The 14,864-nt window shown below is 43.2% G+C and overlaps 1 protein-coding gene across 1 annotated transcript in view; it reads left to right on the top strand.

The window, feature by feature from the left end:
* Window positions 1-5,550, top strand: part of SLC1A7 (solute carrier family 1 member 7) — a 48,812-nt gene extending 43,262 nt beyond the window's left edge. The window contains exons 10-11 of the mRNA XM_071435632.1: window positions 2,054-2,153; window positions 4,279-5,550. Coding sequence (XP_071291733.1) covers window positions 2,054-2,153; window positions 4,279-4,473 — 295 coding nt within the window. The 3' untranslated portion in view covers window positions 4,474-5,550. The remainder of the gene's footprint in view (window positions 1-2,053; window positions 2,154-4,278) is intronic.
* Window positions 5,551-14,864: the final 9,314 nt, after the last annotated feature.

The raw sequence follows: 14,864 nt of genomic DNA, 5'->3' as shown, positions 1-14,864 counted from the left end.
AGGCTGGTTAGATGATCTCACGAGACTGAAATACCCATTACAATGCACTGCAGGTATTACAACTCTCTTAGGTAGCCATAATGTGTATGTGACCTTCATACCTTTAGCTAGTGCTTAGAGACATAAAGAAGAAAACCAAAATGTTCCCTAGCTCATTTATCAAACACAGGGTAAAAGTTTTACATCTTTAATAATATCAATTACAGCTCAAATACCAGTGACTCACATGTTTGCACTGAGAGAAATGCCACCAGCAGCAGGCTGGCCTCTCAGGGGAGAAATGCCAATGGTGTGTGTCGTGATTCTCCTCATGCATAGTGCAGACCCCTCCATACACTCAGAATGGGGAACACAACGGTGCCAGGCAGTCCCTTTGCTTAAGAGTTTCAGTGTAGAGCACTGTTTCCTTGGAAAAATCCTGCCTTGAAAAGATGCTAATTAGAGCTCAAAAGGGAGCTCAAACTCTTGAGTTCTGCTCATACAGCTTCTTCTCTACCACAGCTGACTTGTGGCACAATCCAAAATTCACAACACTGAATATCTCTCCAAGAATCACTATTTGATAATCAAGCGGGAAAGAAGTCAATGTGTAACAGGAACTTTCATCAGTATGTGCTGTAACTGCTTTTTTTCCCTGTTTAACATGTTCTTGTGGAAATTTCCTTCAAGGCAAAACCCAAAATCAGAACAGCAGGAATTAAAAAAAATTGATTGATCAACAAGTGTAGGACTGGGTCCTGGAGTCAACAACTGTGTCTAGGTGTAGGCTGTGGAATATTATTGCTGAAGTTACTCACAGTTGTATGTACAATTTGGTAACTCCACACACAAATAAGCTTTCATGCAGGAATTTTCATGATAATTAAGCAGGCAAATGCATAAACATTTATATGCACTGAGTACCTGCTTAAAATATCTGAGAAAAAAAATCAGCACAGAGTTTCAATTATTTTCTATATTAAGATACAGGATCAGAAATCTGGGCAGTGTTGATATTGGACCGTCACTGACTTTAATAAGCCAAACATCTGGAGATTTCTGAACCTCCATTTTATAACCTACATTTATAAATTAAGTTCCTAATATGACAGAGTTTTCAGATGTATATGTTTTTCTTGGAAAAGACGTGACGTATTTCAGACTTAGAAGCTATATCACCTATCTGAAATCTCATCAATTTTAACTACTGGGTTCCAGGATGATTCAAATGTAACACCTGTCTTTGACAGCCAGTTGCTTTTGTCTATTTACAATCCGTATTTTAATAGATTTATTTTTTTAGACAGTGTGTAAAAGGTGTAAACAAACAGGGAAGAAATCCCATAAGTGAATAAATGAAAAACAGTTCAACTATATATACACAAAATACTGTCAAGCATACAAATTTAAATTGGAAAAGGTAACTGAAAATTAAGAGTCTTTAAGAACTACTGCATAGGCTGCATAAGAGCCAAAGTCACCACAGGTTTTACAGGAATAAACATTACTTAATTATGGTCAGTGGATGCTTGGTTTGTGAGTGTAGTTATATAGCAATCTTCTAAATTATTTTGATTGTATCCTGCCCATTCTACCAATACAATAATCTTCTTAAGTAGCACTTTGGTTGCTAAGATTGTACCATGATCACTAATAAAAGGGACTGGTTGTGCTGGCTGATCTCTGCTTTTATTGAATTCGGACATTTGCAGCACCAGTCTCCAAATCAGGCCATGTTGCTGGACCTTAACATATAAACTGGGACAGAAATGCAGGTGTGATGTGCAGTTCCACCTTTTCAGTGCTGAATCAGTTTGCATCTCTCGGGGGACACAGCTGCTCCACTTAGCTCAGTTACACAATCAAGCACAGCACACCAAGCTCAGAAAAGGCTGGAGACCCCAAATTACCTGTTCAATAACTAAAGGATGCCTGATACCAACCTTCTTAACATTTCCAAACATTTTAGCTCATAAACCCAGCAAAACTGGCCTTCAGGCATAATTACAGCTGATGGAGGCACAGGAATTTACCCAAAGAGCCAACACCTCACCATCACTGTTTCATTTTGCAGAGACAGGTTTAGAACAATGATCAATGTGCTGGGGGACGCGCTGGCTGCTGGGATCATGGCCCACATCTGCCGCAAGGAGTTTATCAAGGACGGCGACGAGGTAACCACACTGTGAGCCAGGGTGTGCCAGGGTGTGCTGTACTATGGCAAAGAACCTGTGAGCTCCCACTCCCACATTTGGCTCCTCCAGTTTATAAAGGATGTTTCAGAGAGGGGACAGAATTGGGCAGCTTAGCACATGGGGTGGAGGGATCTTTTTCCATGAGGTCATGTGAAAAGCCACTGGAGTTCAGAGCTTGCAAGGCAGCTGTGTCTGGCACACTGGGGATGGGGGCAGCAGAAGCAGCTGAGCTGTCCTGCAAATGCATGAGATGCTGGGACTGTGAGTCCCACACCCAGCACCCAGGTCCTGACTGGCCAGCAATTTGTGCTGCTAGAGGTGTGACCAGCAACAGAGCAGGGTGACAGATGTCCCTGAGTACCTGTGTGGAAGGAGAGGTAAAGGTATCCATGAGTGTGTATATGTGTAATCAATGAGCTCACATCAAAAGCAACTACCCTGGGCATTGCAAGCTCCTGAGTCCGCATAATCTGAAGCCACCCTTGCAATCATTTTGTTTCCAGACTAGCACAAGCACATGACTCCATTCTAGACTTCATTCTCAGACACCTTCATGCTTTCTACATTTAATACAAGTCCTTCCTTAGAGTTTTGTTTTTTCCTCCTCTGTATCTTATTTCATACAGCACACATACCTCTGTATTCTGCCCCTGCCTCCTTCCACTCCTGTGCATTTCTCCTTCCCCTTTGGTATGCGTAATTCAGTCTTTCCTTGGAACAGGAACTCCTCATGTCCTTCCTTCAATCCTTGACAAAGGAGATTGCTAATTCCATGAGCCCACCAGATTTGGAGGAGCTAATCTCCAACCATTTTAGCTCATGGCAGACTCTCATTACCTTTCTTCAACAAAGACAGAACAGTAATGCAGGAACATTTCTTCACCGGGACTGATCTTCACAAGACAAGTTTCATTTCTGTGTATCATCTGTAGTATTCCACACAAATAGCAAAGTTTTGTTTCTATCATTATTTCTCTCATTCTACAATTTTGAGATCAATCCCATTCTCATGCCTTCCTGCAACATTCATTTAAAATTCCTGCTCTTTCAAGTAGTATGTAGACAGACAGGCAGGGTCCTCTGAGGTAATTAGCACCTGCAGTAATTACTGATGACAGGATTAGGCCTGACTACAGGGGCTACACATGCAGCTACCTACAAACCCCCTAAAACACAGCCTATGGGCAAGGGAGGTCATCCATTACAAAGCCACAAGTGTAGGCTGAGCTCCTGCATAACACAGGCCTCCTGACATTTCACTGCTGCATTTAGAACTCCGTTAGAACTTAAGAAGAGATGTTGCAGTAATATGAAATCCCTCCTGAGGGATTATTTAGTCATCTGTGATGAGATTTTTCTTTGAATCATGCTCTGTAATGGTATTAAAATATACTGCTAGTCTGCCATACATTTTGGCTGCATAATTTGTGCAGTTAGTAATATATACCCAAAGGCCATATTTTCTCAGCTGCAAGCCCACCTCCTTTCTTTGCCAGTATTTACGTCTTACTTTCCCCATCAGAATCTGGCTTGATTTAAAGAACACTTCAATATTTAACTTATGAATCAGTTAATAAAATCCCCTTTATTTCTTTCAAAACAGAGCAAACTGAAGAGACAGGTGTTATTTTATTGGGTTAGAAGAAAGGCATAAGGCAACAACAAATGATTTGTTGGTCTATTTAATTGCACCCAAGAGCAAGCACTGCCCAGACATCAGCACACTGACCATTGAGAGTCTTTACCTTTTGAAGTGAGCCCTGGAATTCTGGTCTCTATTTATCCTACTTGTATCATTTTACCAATGGCAAGCAGCTGTTACGAGTGTAAGTTCAATTAAGAGTTGTGACAGAATTTGCATTTTTACACAGACTCCTTTGCTTCATGCAGATGGTGCAAAGATGCTTTAGTGTATATGAGAAACAGCTTCTGGAAGTCCATGGGGGCTCTAGATAATCCTGGTGAATGTAAAGCAGCCCACAGGCTTTCCAAACAAAAATTCCCTTCCTGTTGTATACAGCAATCAGTGGCAGTATTCCAGATCTTAATGCTTTTCACATAGGTGCCATTGATCTGTGAAACTAAGCCTATTAACATCCATCAGATTGTGGCTTACCAGAGAAATGGCTGTGTGAAGACCATGAATGAATCTCGTGGACCAGAAACAGTGAAAGGGTTGCAGCACCATATACCCATACAAGTGGAGCAAGAAGAAACTCCAGTGGAGAATCACACTAAGAAATCCAACAGTAAAGACCACTGCACTATTGAAATAAATGAACTAGAAACAAATGTGTGACTGCTACACTCAGGGGTATCTCACACCCCAGTGACTGATACCCAATCTCTACCTCACAGCTGGAAGAAGGACTCTTTGCCTTGAACAGGAAAGCGTGGATTTATCGCCACCCTGCTTGTACTGGAGCTAGGAGACCAGCTGTGACCGTCAAGAAAGGCACACAGCTTGCAAGAGACACGGGCTTCTTTAGGTGGAGGACTTTACTACTGAAAAATTAACTAATGGACTGCTACTGTTTTATTCTGCACTCACTCACTTCAGTATGGTATTTGACACTCCTTTGGCTTCCTTTTTTTTAAGCTTTTTTTTATTTGACCCTTTTTGATTTTCTAACCAAAGCCTTTTTTTGTGAATCTCAGTAATTACCGACACTGTAGAATTTTTGCTATGTGAAAATGTTTCACCAAAATTGCTAAGGATTCTAGTTTTGTCTAATATTCACTAAATATAGAGTTTGTGCTCAGTTTTAGAACAGCAATAAGAAAATCACACTGATTTCCTGATCTCAAGGGGTTACATCTATTCCTAAATAACAGTGCAAGCACAGGGGAAGTGAAGTGTGCATCTGTGCAAGAAAGGGCATTAAGATGACTGTGATGGGCAGCCTTCAGAGACAGGCAGTCAAGTGTGATACCTAACACAAAGATTTCCTAGGTCACTGCAGAGCACAGTTTGCCTTCCAAGTGCCAGATTTATTAACCTTTTTTTAACCTAACTCTTCAGTAAAGTCAGTTCCATGCACTTGCAGTGGCAGAGGCGATGTGAGCTGTAATCCACAAGCACTGGTGCTAATGTTCCTCTCCTGTAACCTATAGGTTGTTCTACTGTAAATATGTATAAACTCAAAGCTCAAGCTCAAGAACTATGTGCTGTGTCCAAAGGGCAGACTGAACACTAACTGGGACCCGAGGATGCTGAGTTAAAATGGGGTTTTGGGAGGAGTTTGCTGTGGAAACTGTCCCATTATTTCTCATTATTCAGTCGACAGTTACTCCCTTTCCACTGTCTACTGAATCTTTCACTTACAGTAAAATCTGCCGCATATGTTTCCAATGTTTGTGATAGAGAACATTTTTAATAAACCTGCCATTTAAAAACAGGCTGTCTGTGCACTTCTACTTCCTATGTGTCTTCCTATGTCTCTGCTAAAATAGAGAGTGGAAGTGAGGAGACCTTTTGAAAAGTTGGGATTTGATCCAGAGATTGCATACCAGCTCATACCAATACACTTGACATATTATATTTTGCTACTTGTGGCATAGCAGCTTGAGATACCATGTGCCTGGTATTCTAATATGCTCTTCTCATCTGCAGTCAAAAAGGAAATTTCAAACCCAGTCAAAAAGGACAATTTCAGCATTAACCAGTAGCAGAAGTGTTTCATGCACTAGTTCATTGCAGATTCAGTGTATCATTCATTCATGATTGGTGGTTTTCCTGGGATGTACATGTTCACCTTTAAGGGCTCCTGTTCAGACTATTTCTTATATCAATGCACTGAATAGTTGCCTCAGAGCACTGCAGTATATATAGATAGTTTAATTACCAAGCAGTAAAGCCAGAAAGAACACAAGATCTTCCTTGTCTGTAGTTCCTCAGAAATTACGTATTATTTTGAAAATATATACAGTTGGTAACTTTTCTCAATTTGACCCTAGAGTGAAAACAAGAAACTCAGAACACAAAGAATAGGGAAGAACTGAAATGATTCAGAGCAGTTTACTCCAGAACAAGCCCAGCACTAAAGGACCTGTTCTGCACAGTGTCACAAGAATGAGTGACTGGGGAGAGCTGAGGCTGGTCTGTGCCCCTCTGAATGGGCAGAAGCACTGACTGGCAAACACAACATCTGACACTTCTCATCTCAGCAGCACTGGCAGCTCCTGGAGGTCCCCCTCATCCCTCCCCAGCTGTCCATTCCTGCCTGCACTGCCTCCCCTCCTCTCCCAGCTGTACAGACCCAGCTATTTATGAGGCCAGACAAAGAACCAGATGAGAATCATTTTTAATTCAAACCAGTTCACATATGTTTTTAGCACAGTCCTAACAGACAGTTGTATCAACACAAGTGAAGGGGTGATGCAGGGACAAGATCAAGCAGCCAGGATGAAACAGGGTAAGGGCACATGGACTGGGCAGGGTCTCTGTGCCAACTGCACCCACAAAGAAAACACAACCCAAAGTTTCCCCTTGGCCCAGTCAATTACAGCTGCATGAAGTGATAATGTGATCCTGCCAGTCATCTATCAGTTTGCAAGCATAGTTGCATAGATAAAAATAACAAAGAGAGAGGCCAAGTGGATCCAAGATTTGGAACAAGTAGTTCTGGACTAAGTGGTTTTGCAGAGTCTGCCCACACACCATGTCACTGTGCCATGCAGAAAGTGCTCCCAGCCTTACCACCACCTTCCAGCCCAGCCAGCTACAACCTTTGGCTAACTACAAGTGCAAATCCTTTTGCTCCTTGCCTGAGACAGCTTACTTGGTGCAGTCATGGCTCAAAAGGTCTAAGTCAACTCCTAGAAGGAGAGCTTCAAATGAGATAAAGCACCAAAGACCAGCAGTCAGTTGTGCTGCTCAAGTCCTGCACAACAAAGAAAACCCATTATGAGTTTTCAAAAGTTTTGCCCATTATGCTCTCACATGTAGGTAATATGGGAGTCTCATGGGTGAATGCATATTTTTATGGAATCAACAGGCTGGTTTAAAATCAGCTTTCTGCAGGGAAACCCTACTCAAAGAGTGTCCAGTTCTGCTCTGCAAATTGGAAATGCATTATGTTTTTAACATTTTACTGTTTGGATTTTTAAAACTTGGGGTTTACAGCAATCTGTGCCTCCCATTCAGCTGGGGGGACAGCAGTGGTCCTGTTTCTCCCCTGGCCTTTTCCATTTGTGGTATGAAATGCTCTAACTAGAGGCCTAAGGCCCTTTGGGGCTTGGTTCTGGTAAATATGTGTTGCTTAGTGCACTGTGTCCTTGACTGGAGCACCTGACTGCCACTGCAGTCATGCTGTACTGAACACAAGACACACTGTAAGCTGGGAGAGGTGAACACTGATGTTATGATAATTTCTGATCATTTCCATGGTTAGTTTTCCTCCATTTAGCTATTTTCTGTGTCTCATGGTGTGTGTTGTCAAGCAGCTTGATGCACAGTGCAATTAGACTAGCAGTAGGTTCCATAAGATATTTGTATGCATGGGTCTGTTCACATTTTCCAGTTATAATCACACTCCCTTCCAACAAAAATAACAAAGCTGTTGATTATCAAGTTAAAGTGCAAGCTTTGTGTTGGTAAATATGTTTCTCCTACTTTCAGAGCATAAAAACAAACATGTGACCTTTACAGTCTCAAAAAATTTGTATTAAAAAAATCAATCAATCGACCAGTCAATCACTTATTACAACAGTTTGCATGGTATAATTTCAAGCATATGTGGAAAGAACATATTTCTTAACTGGTAACATTCAATCCTATTTTGAAGTTGCCTCCCCCTGCTAAACAGAAAGGGAATGTGGCCAATTAAAGTCTTCTAAAGGCTCACTGGGGAAGAGTCTTGAGGAGGGAAGGAAGATAATTATGAAGGTGGTGCACTGCATACAGCTGTAGAAGAAAGAATTTGGGAAGTAACCCAGATCAGCACATATTTATCAGAGGCAGTGGTTTTATGCTTGTTAATTTGCAACTCCTTTGCTCTGATGATACTACTGAGAGGAAAGAAGCCACTGCAGATTGTTGTGGCATAAAACATCATTAAAGACGCGTTAAAACATCTTGAGGACTTTGCCAATGCCAAGGATGTTCTGCAGTGTTGAATTGCTGTAATAAATCCTTGTGCAACAATTAGAACTGAGAGAAAGAGATACAACCAGAGCACTTACACATCCCACTAATTCCCAACAGCTTTTGGCTGCCAACCCAAATACAGAAGTTTATGGAACTAACACAGTTACTCATCTGCTCTGCTAGTCTTAATTGATTCCACTTAAATTATTTAATTGCACCTAAGTTTATTTGTGCCACCTGATTATGAATCCTAACATACAAATAAGATTATCTAAATAGTCAAAACATTAAATTGGAGTTGCCCACCCTGCTATTCTAGCAATTCTATAGCACTTAGAAAAGACAGGAACTCTGTAACATCCCCATTTGATGAAGTCTCGCTTTCAATTCTACAACAAACATCAATTTTAGTCCCTTTTTAACAACAGCAAACTGATTTATAATACTTTCAAAGCAGACAGAAAGCTTCATCTTCAAGCCAGATGGACAGTCTTGGAAATGACCTCAGTCCTTTCTGTGCTTTCCATAAAAATGAGGTAACTATTAGCAGAAGGTGCTTGATGTGTGCGAGCAAAATGTGTAACCTGGGAGATGAAGCGGATGTGGAAGGCTCAGGCTGCCTTTGATCCTGCCCAACGCTGAGCACCCCCGTGGCTGTGCCTCTGCTGAGCAGCCAGGTGTGTTTTTCCAGCACGAGCAGCTCTGTCACTGCAGCCACAGGGGCAATGAGCAATTGCTGGCTTTCCCCTGCAGGCAGCGAGCTGACTGATAGCACAGCCCCACACCTGAGGATAATATGGGGAGGAGAGAAAGTAATGAAGAGAAAGTAATGAACTGTTGCCTACCTTGCAGGGGGAGAGCACAACTCCTTGCAATAGTAAGTATATGGCTTTGCTGCATTTGGAAAAGAGGCTCCAGAACAGACAAATTTAATGAACCCAATCTGCTAAAAGCTGAAAATGAAACACATGAATTAAAGTTCTTAGTTTAGCCTGTGATTTCACCTACAACTGAGATGAGAGACACTCAAAATTACATTCCTTACTAACTACTCTGGAGCATACTGATTGATATTCCTGGAATTTGTAAGAGGGTTTGTCCCACAAAACCCCAAATGGATTAGATCAATAGAACAGGAAGGGTGGTCACTACTTAAGGTCAGGTTCGTTATTCACTCAGACTTCCCAAGTGACCACAAGAATGCAGGGTTTGCTTCCCCTCTGTAAACAGAGAAAAGGTCCTTTCTAAATCAACAGGGTGATGGATAAATGAGCTGAAGACTGAGACAGTTACATAACACAGTAAAGGGGACTCATGATTACCTTGGATTAGCCACTTCTGTCTCTCTGGAAGCACTGCTCACAATAGGCACAGGAATTGCCAGGCTTCCATTTTAAGCGACAGAACCTCAGATGCCATCATTTATAAAGCAGCAACAGTTGCATCTCTGTTGCCTAGAAGATGATATATGGGGATAGATTTGGCACAGCTGAGACTTTTGGCAGATTTGTGTCACAGGGTATTTTAGAAATTTTGCAGGCTGTCAAAGTGAAATTGTAGCAGTCTGTTACTGAGAGAGTGGTATTTTGGGGAACGAGTACAGAAGGCTTCAGAAAGACAAGCTGGGGAGTGTGGTGGGTGAAGAGGGAAAATGTTCAATCACTTCTCCTGCAATAGAATCAAACCTTTCCCTGCTGGCTCCACGATGAGATGGTGCCAAGAGCTGGAAATGTAGGGAAGGAGCAAAGCCTCCCTTCTCCTCACAAAGCTTCTGTCCCCACGAGGCCCCTGAAGGCAACTCTGCAGGTACCCACAGGCATCTGTGACTCCCTTCACAGCTGTCCTTCCTTCCAAACCAGCATAGTTGGAACATTTGCTGGTTCTCAGTCCAGCACAAGAACCAGCAAATGTTGCTCCTGAAGAGTTTGCAACTAAATCATTATAAAACTCTAGATTTCCCATTCCACTGGGAATTCCACTGGGATGTGCTCAGGTAGGTCACAGATGTGCTTTTCAGGTTCCATCTCTAGAAGTTTAGTTCTGCAAGGTACAAAGAGTTCTACATCTGTTGCTTTAAAATCAGTCCTCTTTCATCACAAAGAGCTATCTGCATTTCATTTAGGGATTCAATGTATGCTGCTGTGTTTCTGCACACCACACCAGCTGAAAGCCAGGCTTTGACCCACCACATGAAACTCACTGTAGTTAATCATCGCTTTTGAACTTCCTAAAAAGGATCTGATATCTCTAGCCCACCACTCACCACCCCCCTGCACCAAAAAGTATTTTAATAAGATGGAAAAAGCAGGGGAAGCAAAACAAGAAGTGTTTTATGTTCACAGATATCTCGTATTACATCTGCTACAAAAACTGCACGGACTAAACGGCAAAACCAAAAGAAAAATGAGACTGACCTTGAGATGTTTCATAATGATTTCATTGCTTCTAGTGGTTGTATTGGGTTTTACCACTAGGCTATTAAAAACATGTGGAAAGCATACAGAACTAAGTCAAACTGAGCATTTCCAACCTTTCTTCTTTTCCATTTAAATACTTTCATATTTCTTTAATAAGTTTTCCTGAAAACAAAGTGCAGAGATTTGGGTAGTCTATACTGAAAGTTAATCAGTATAATCTTTGTTTTAGAATAAATCATCCACTTTTTTCAATAAAAGAAATAATTTCTCTGACATTAATCCTTCCTAACCACATATGTGGGGAGGGAGGAATCAGGATGGACAGGAGGGTGTCAGTCCAGCACTGTGGTTGGATCTAGCTCTAGCAGGAAGTTTTGAAAGGAAATTTAAAAGCTCTGCAATTGGGAGAATTTCCACAGGTCAGCTGTGGTCTCCACACTGGTGCTGAGCACAGGACGGATGCACAGCTCCACACCTCACTTTCTGCACAAGCTCTCCAGAGTAAATTTCACAATAGGTATTAAGAGGTGATGTGCATCCCATTTTGTTCATCCCACAGGTGGGAACAACCTGGAAGATTCACTTTGCTTGTTTCTGCCTGGTGTGGCATTGGGAGATTCCCTTTGGTTCCTCCTAGCTGCTTTGCAGAGAGCAGGAACCACCAAAGGGAATCATCCAGGGTCAAATCATTCCAGCTGGGGATGGTGGGGCTGCCTCAGGCTACAGCAACTCAACTCTTCAGCACATCAGGGGAGTGCTTTGAGTTTATTCCACTGCTGCATTTGCAATAAACAGACCCAAACCAGAGGTCCACCAGAAAGAAGGGGAGACATCTAGAGTGTTATGTAAGTAATCAAAGTGAATTTTAATCCTGCATAAAAGATGGATCTTAAGATCTTTTTAAAGCTAATTCCTGTGATGACTGTCAACAAACACACAATTCTATCCCAAGTAACAAAATGAGTCTCATTAATTTCTTGTATGCAACTGGAGTTGAAAATGCTGAAAATCAATACAATTTTTTATCAGAAGCAACATTCTCGGCAGTATCATAATCATATGCTAAAAACAGATTCTGGAACTATCATGGGGAAAATTTGAGTAGCCTGTACAACTGTGCATTAAAACACTCTTTGCCTGATTCAAAACCATTTAAAGAAGGACTTTCTTGATGGATTTTTTAATGTCCTTGGATACTACTGAAGAATTTTTATGGAAATACTTTGTATACTGGATTATTAGAACACATTTATCATCCATTGCCTGCACATATATCTCACAGCTGGCTGACTTCACAATAGCAGCATGAATCACAGCTACAGGGCACACCAATATTTTCCTCACTAAAGGCAATGGAGTTCTTTAGGGAATTTACTCACTGTTCTTGTATTAGAATAATAAACCAATTACAATGGCCTCCATAAATTAATCCATTAAACAAGGAAATATTAAAAAAAAACAACTAAGCTTGTATTATGTAAGATTGCATATATGTTTAAGTTTCTAGGATACCTTCACCCAAACCCAGGAATCAAGACTCACCAACATTACAATGTAGAATGAAATCAATTAACAGGATATTGGGACTATATCATAGAAGCTTCCCAAGAGACTGCTTCCTATCAAAAATTCTATTTGTAAAATATGTCTTTATTCTTGTTAAGAATAAATTTGCTTAGGTTTTTTCAAGCAAAATTTGCAAAAATGTTAGTGGGCTCAGTCAACATGGTGAGAAGGGGCATCATAAATTAAATTCTTATTTACCACCAGGAAACACTTTCAAGAGAGAACAATGATGAAGTTTTGGTCAGACCCCTGCCACCTCCCTGCTCTGCATGGACCACTGGGGAGCAGAAGAAATGGCAGTGGGGTCCCAGGAAGGAGGATACTTCCCATTCTCATCCACATTGCTAATGCAGCTCCCCAGCCTCACTCCTGCATGCACCCAACGCCTGCTCAGGAAAAGTCGTGTCTGCCTTGCACAGCAGCAGGAGGGGAGGAGCGCGTTTGGCCATAGATGACTCAGGAGCAACCCTGCCAGCCCAGCTCTTCAGCACCTGCAGGAGCTGGAGGATCCTTTCCCCAACTGCTCTTTTAATGTAGTCCTGAAGGATTTATGAGAGCTAAGATAAATAATCTCCAAGTCCCAAAAGCAGAGATTCTTCTGCAGAGCAGATGCAGCAGCTCTTCGCCCCGGCAGGGCTGCCTGGCCCAGAGCCCCCGGCGAGGGGAGCAGCTGCCAGCCCTGGGGAGCAGCCCCACGGGGACCCTGTCCCTCTGCTGGGGACACTGTCCCTCTGCCAGAGACCCTGTCCCACTGCTGGGGACACTGTCCCTCTGCCAGGGACCCTGTCCCACTGCTGGGAACACTGTCCCTCTGCCGGGAACACTGTCCCTCTGCCAAAGACTCTGTCCCACTGCAGGGGACACTGTCCCTCTGCCAGATCTGCAGTCAGCTCCTCAGGAGCTGACACTGCTCCCCCAAGGGAGGCACTGCCAGCCTCCCTCTGCCCCCACCACACCCCCTTCAAATTTCATCCAGAGTTTTTCTTTGGGAATTTTTCTTTTTTTCATAGAATCATAGAATCTTTGGATTGTAAGGGGACCTTGAAGATCATTGAGTTCCAATACCCTGCCATGGGCAGGGACACGTTCCACTATGGACCAGGTTGCTCCAAACTCCATCCAACTCACCTTGAACACCTCCAAGGATGAGGCAGCCACAGCTCCTCTGAGCAACCTGTGTCAGGGCCTCACCATCCTCACAATAAAGAATTTTTCCCTAATATCTAATATAAACCTACTCTGCTTCAATTAGAACATTTTCCACCTTGTCCTGTTACTGCATGCTCTTGTAAATATTCTTGTCTGATCTTTACTAAAAAAAATATTAGTTTTTAAATAATTTTTCTTCAGAAGACTATCTATATACTCCGTAAAGCACTTCTTTTTCATTAAACAGAACACTTAGACCCCGGACACCACAGCACAGCGTGTGAGGCGCTCGAGGCAGGGCAGGACGCTCCTCACCACCCCACAGAGGCCTTGGCTCCGTCATCCTCATCCTCCCTCCCTCCGCCCCACAAGGGCCCCCTGGAGCTCACCCCTCCCGCCAGCTGAGCCTGAGGACATCGGGATCATGGTGCTCCTTGCAGAGGGAATCACAGGGTACCATCTTGCATCGGGAGAGCCTCGGCCTTGTGCCGCCTCCCTCCCTCCCTCCCCACAGAGGGGCCGCCATGGCCGCGGCCGCTGCTCCCCTCACAGCCGGCAGGATGGCGCCCGCTCCGCTCTGGGAGCTCCGTGGCCCTTTGGGTCAGGAGGAGCCTGCAGCTGTGTGAGTGTGGGGAGCAGAGGGGAACGGGCTCCCCACCCGGCCCCTCACAGCACGCCGGGGAGGCAAAGGGGGTAACTCCGTGTGGGGAGGGAAAACCCCTGGGGAAGATGCAGCACTCGCAGGCCTTCTCCCTCAGAAATGCCCGAGGAAGAAGCCATGGGGTGTCTGGAGGGGCGGTGTGGGGTAGGAGCCGGTGCTGGGTGCCCTCGTGAGGGGATGGTTGTGGGGCGAGGATCTGGAGGAATCCAGGGTGAGGGAGCAGGGCTGCAGAGCGGCCTGTCCACATGGCACACACAGATGGGCTGTGTGCCCACTGCCTGAAATAAAAGCTCATTATCCACCAGCTATTTTTGGCACCTGATTAATTCTTTATAGCTCTCAAGCTGCATTTGTACTCCTGTCGCCGTGAAAAATCATAGCTCGGAAAAATCCCATTTCCCCCCATTTTGTGCAGTATTCTCTGTAATGAGGAAACATGGCTTTTAAAAGAAAAATGGCAAATAAACCCAGACCTCAGTCTGCATACAGACCACACAGGAATAGCAAGCATGCACAAATGCATATTTAGGGATAAAATTGCCAACTGAATGTTTTAGACTTCAAGTTTTCACTATTCATACATCTATCTCAGCCTTAAAACCTTTCTATCCTTCTCTTTCCCAAATCCAGGCAAATTACAGGAAGGAAGTTACAGGAAAGCAATGTTTGTGTTGCCTCTTTGTGGCCTAAGAAAAGGCCAACTTCCCAACTCCCATTTTCACTAAAGGAAATAATAAAATTAGAGCCTGTTCCTGGGTCCTGCCATACAAGGTCTGGATTGGACTTTTGGATAATGGCTACCAGCCACA

The sequence above is a fragment of the Agelaius tricolor genome, unplaced genomic scaffold, assembly GCF_023055355.1.
Source record: "Agelaius tricolor isolate 1412-34295 unplaced genomic scaffold, bAgeTri1.0.p SCAF_11, whole genome shotgun sequence".
Lineage (NCBI taxonomy): Eukaryota > Metazoa > Chordata > Aves > Passeriformes > Icteridae > Agelaius > Agelaius tricolor.
This window is presented reverse-complemented; position numbering and strand designations above follow the sequence as displayed.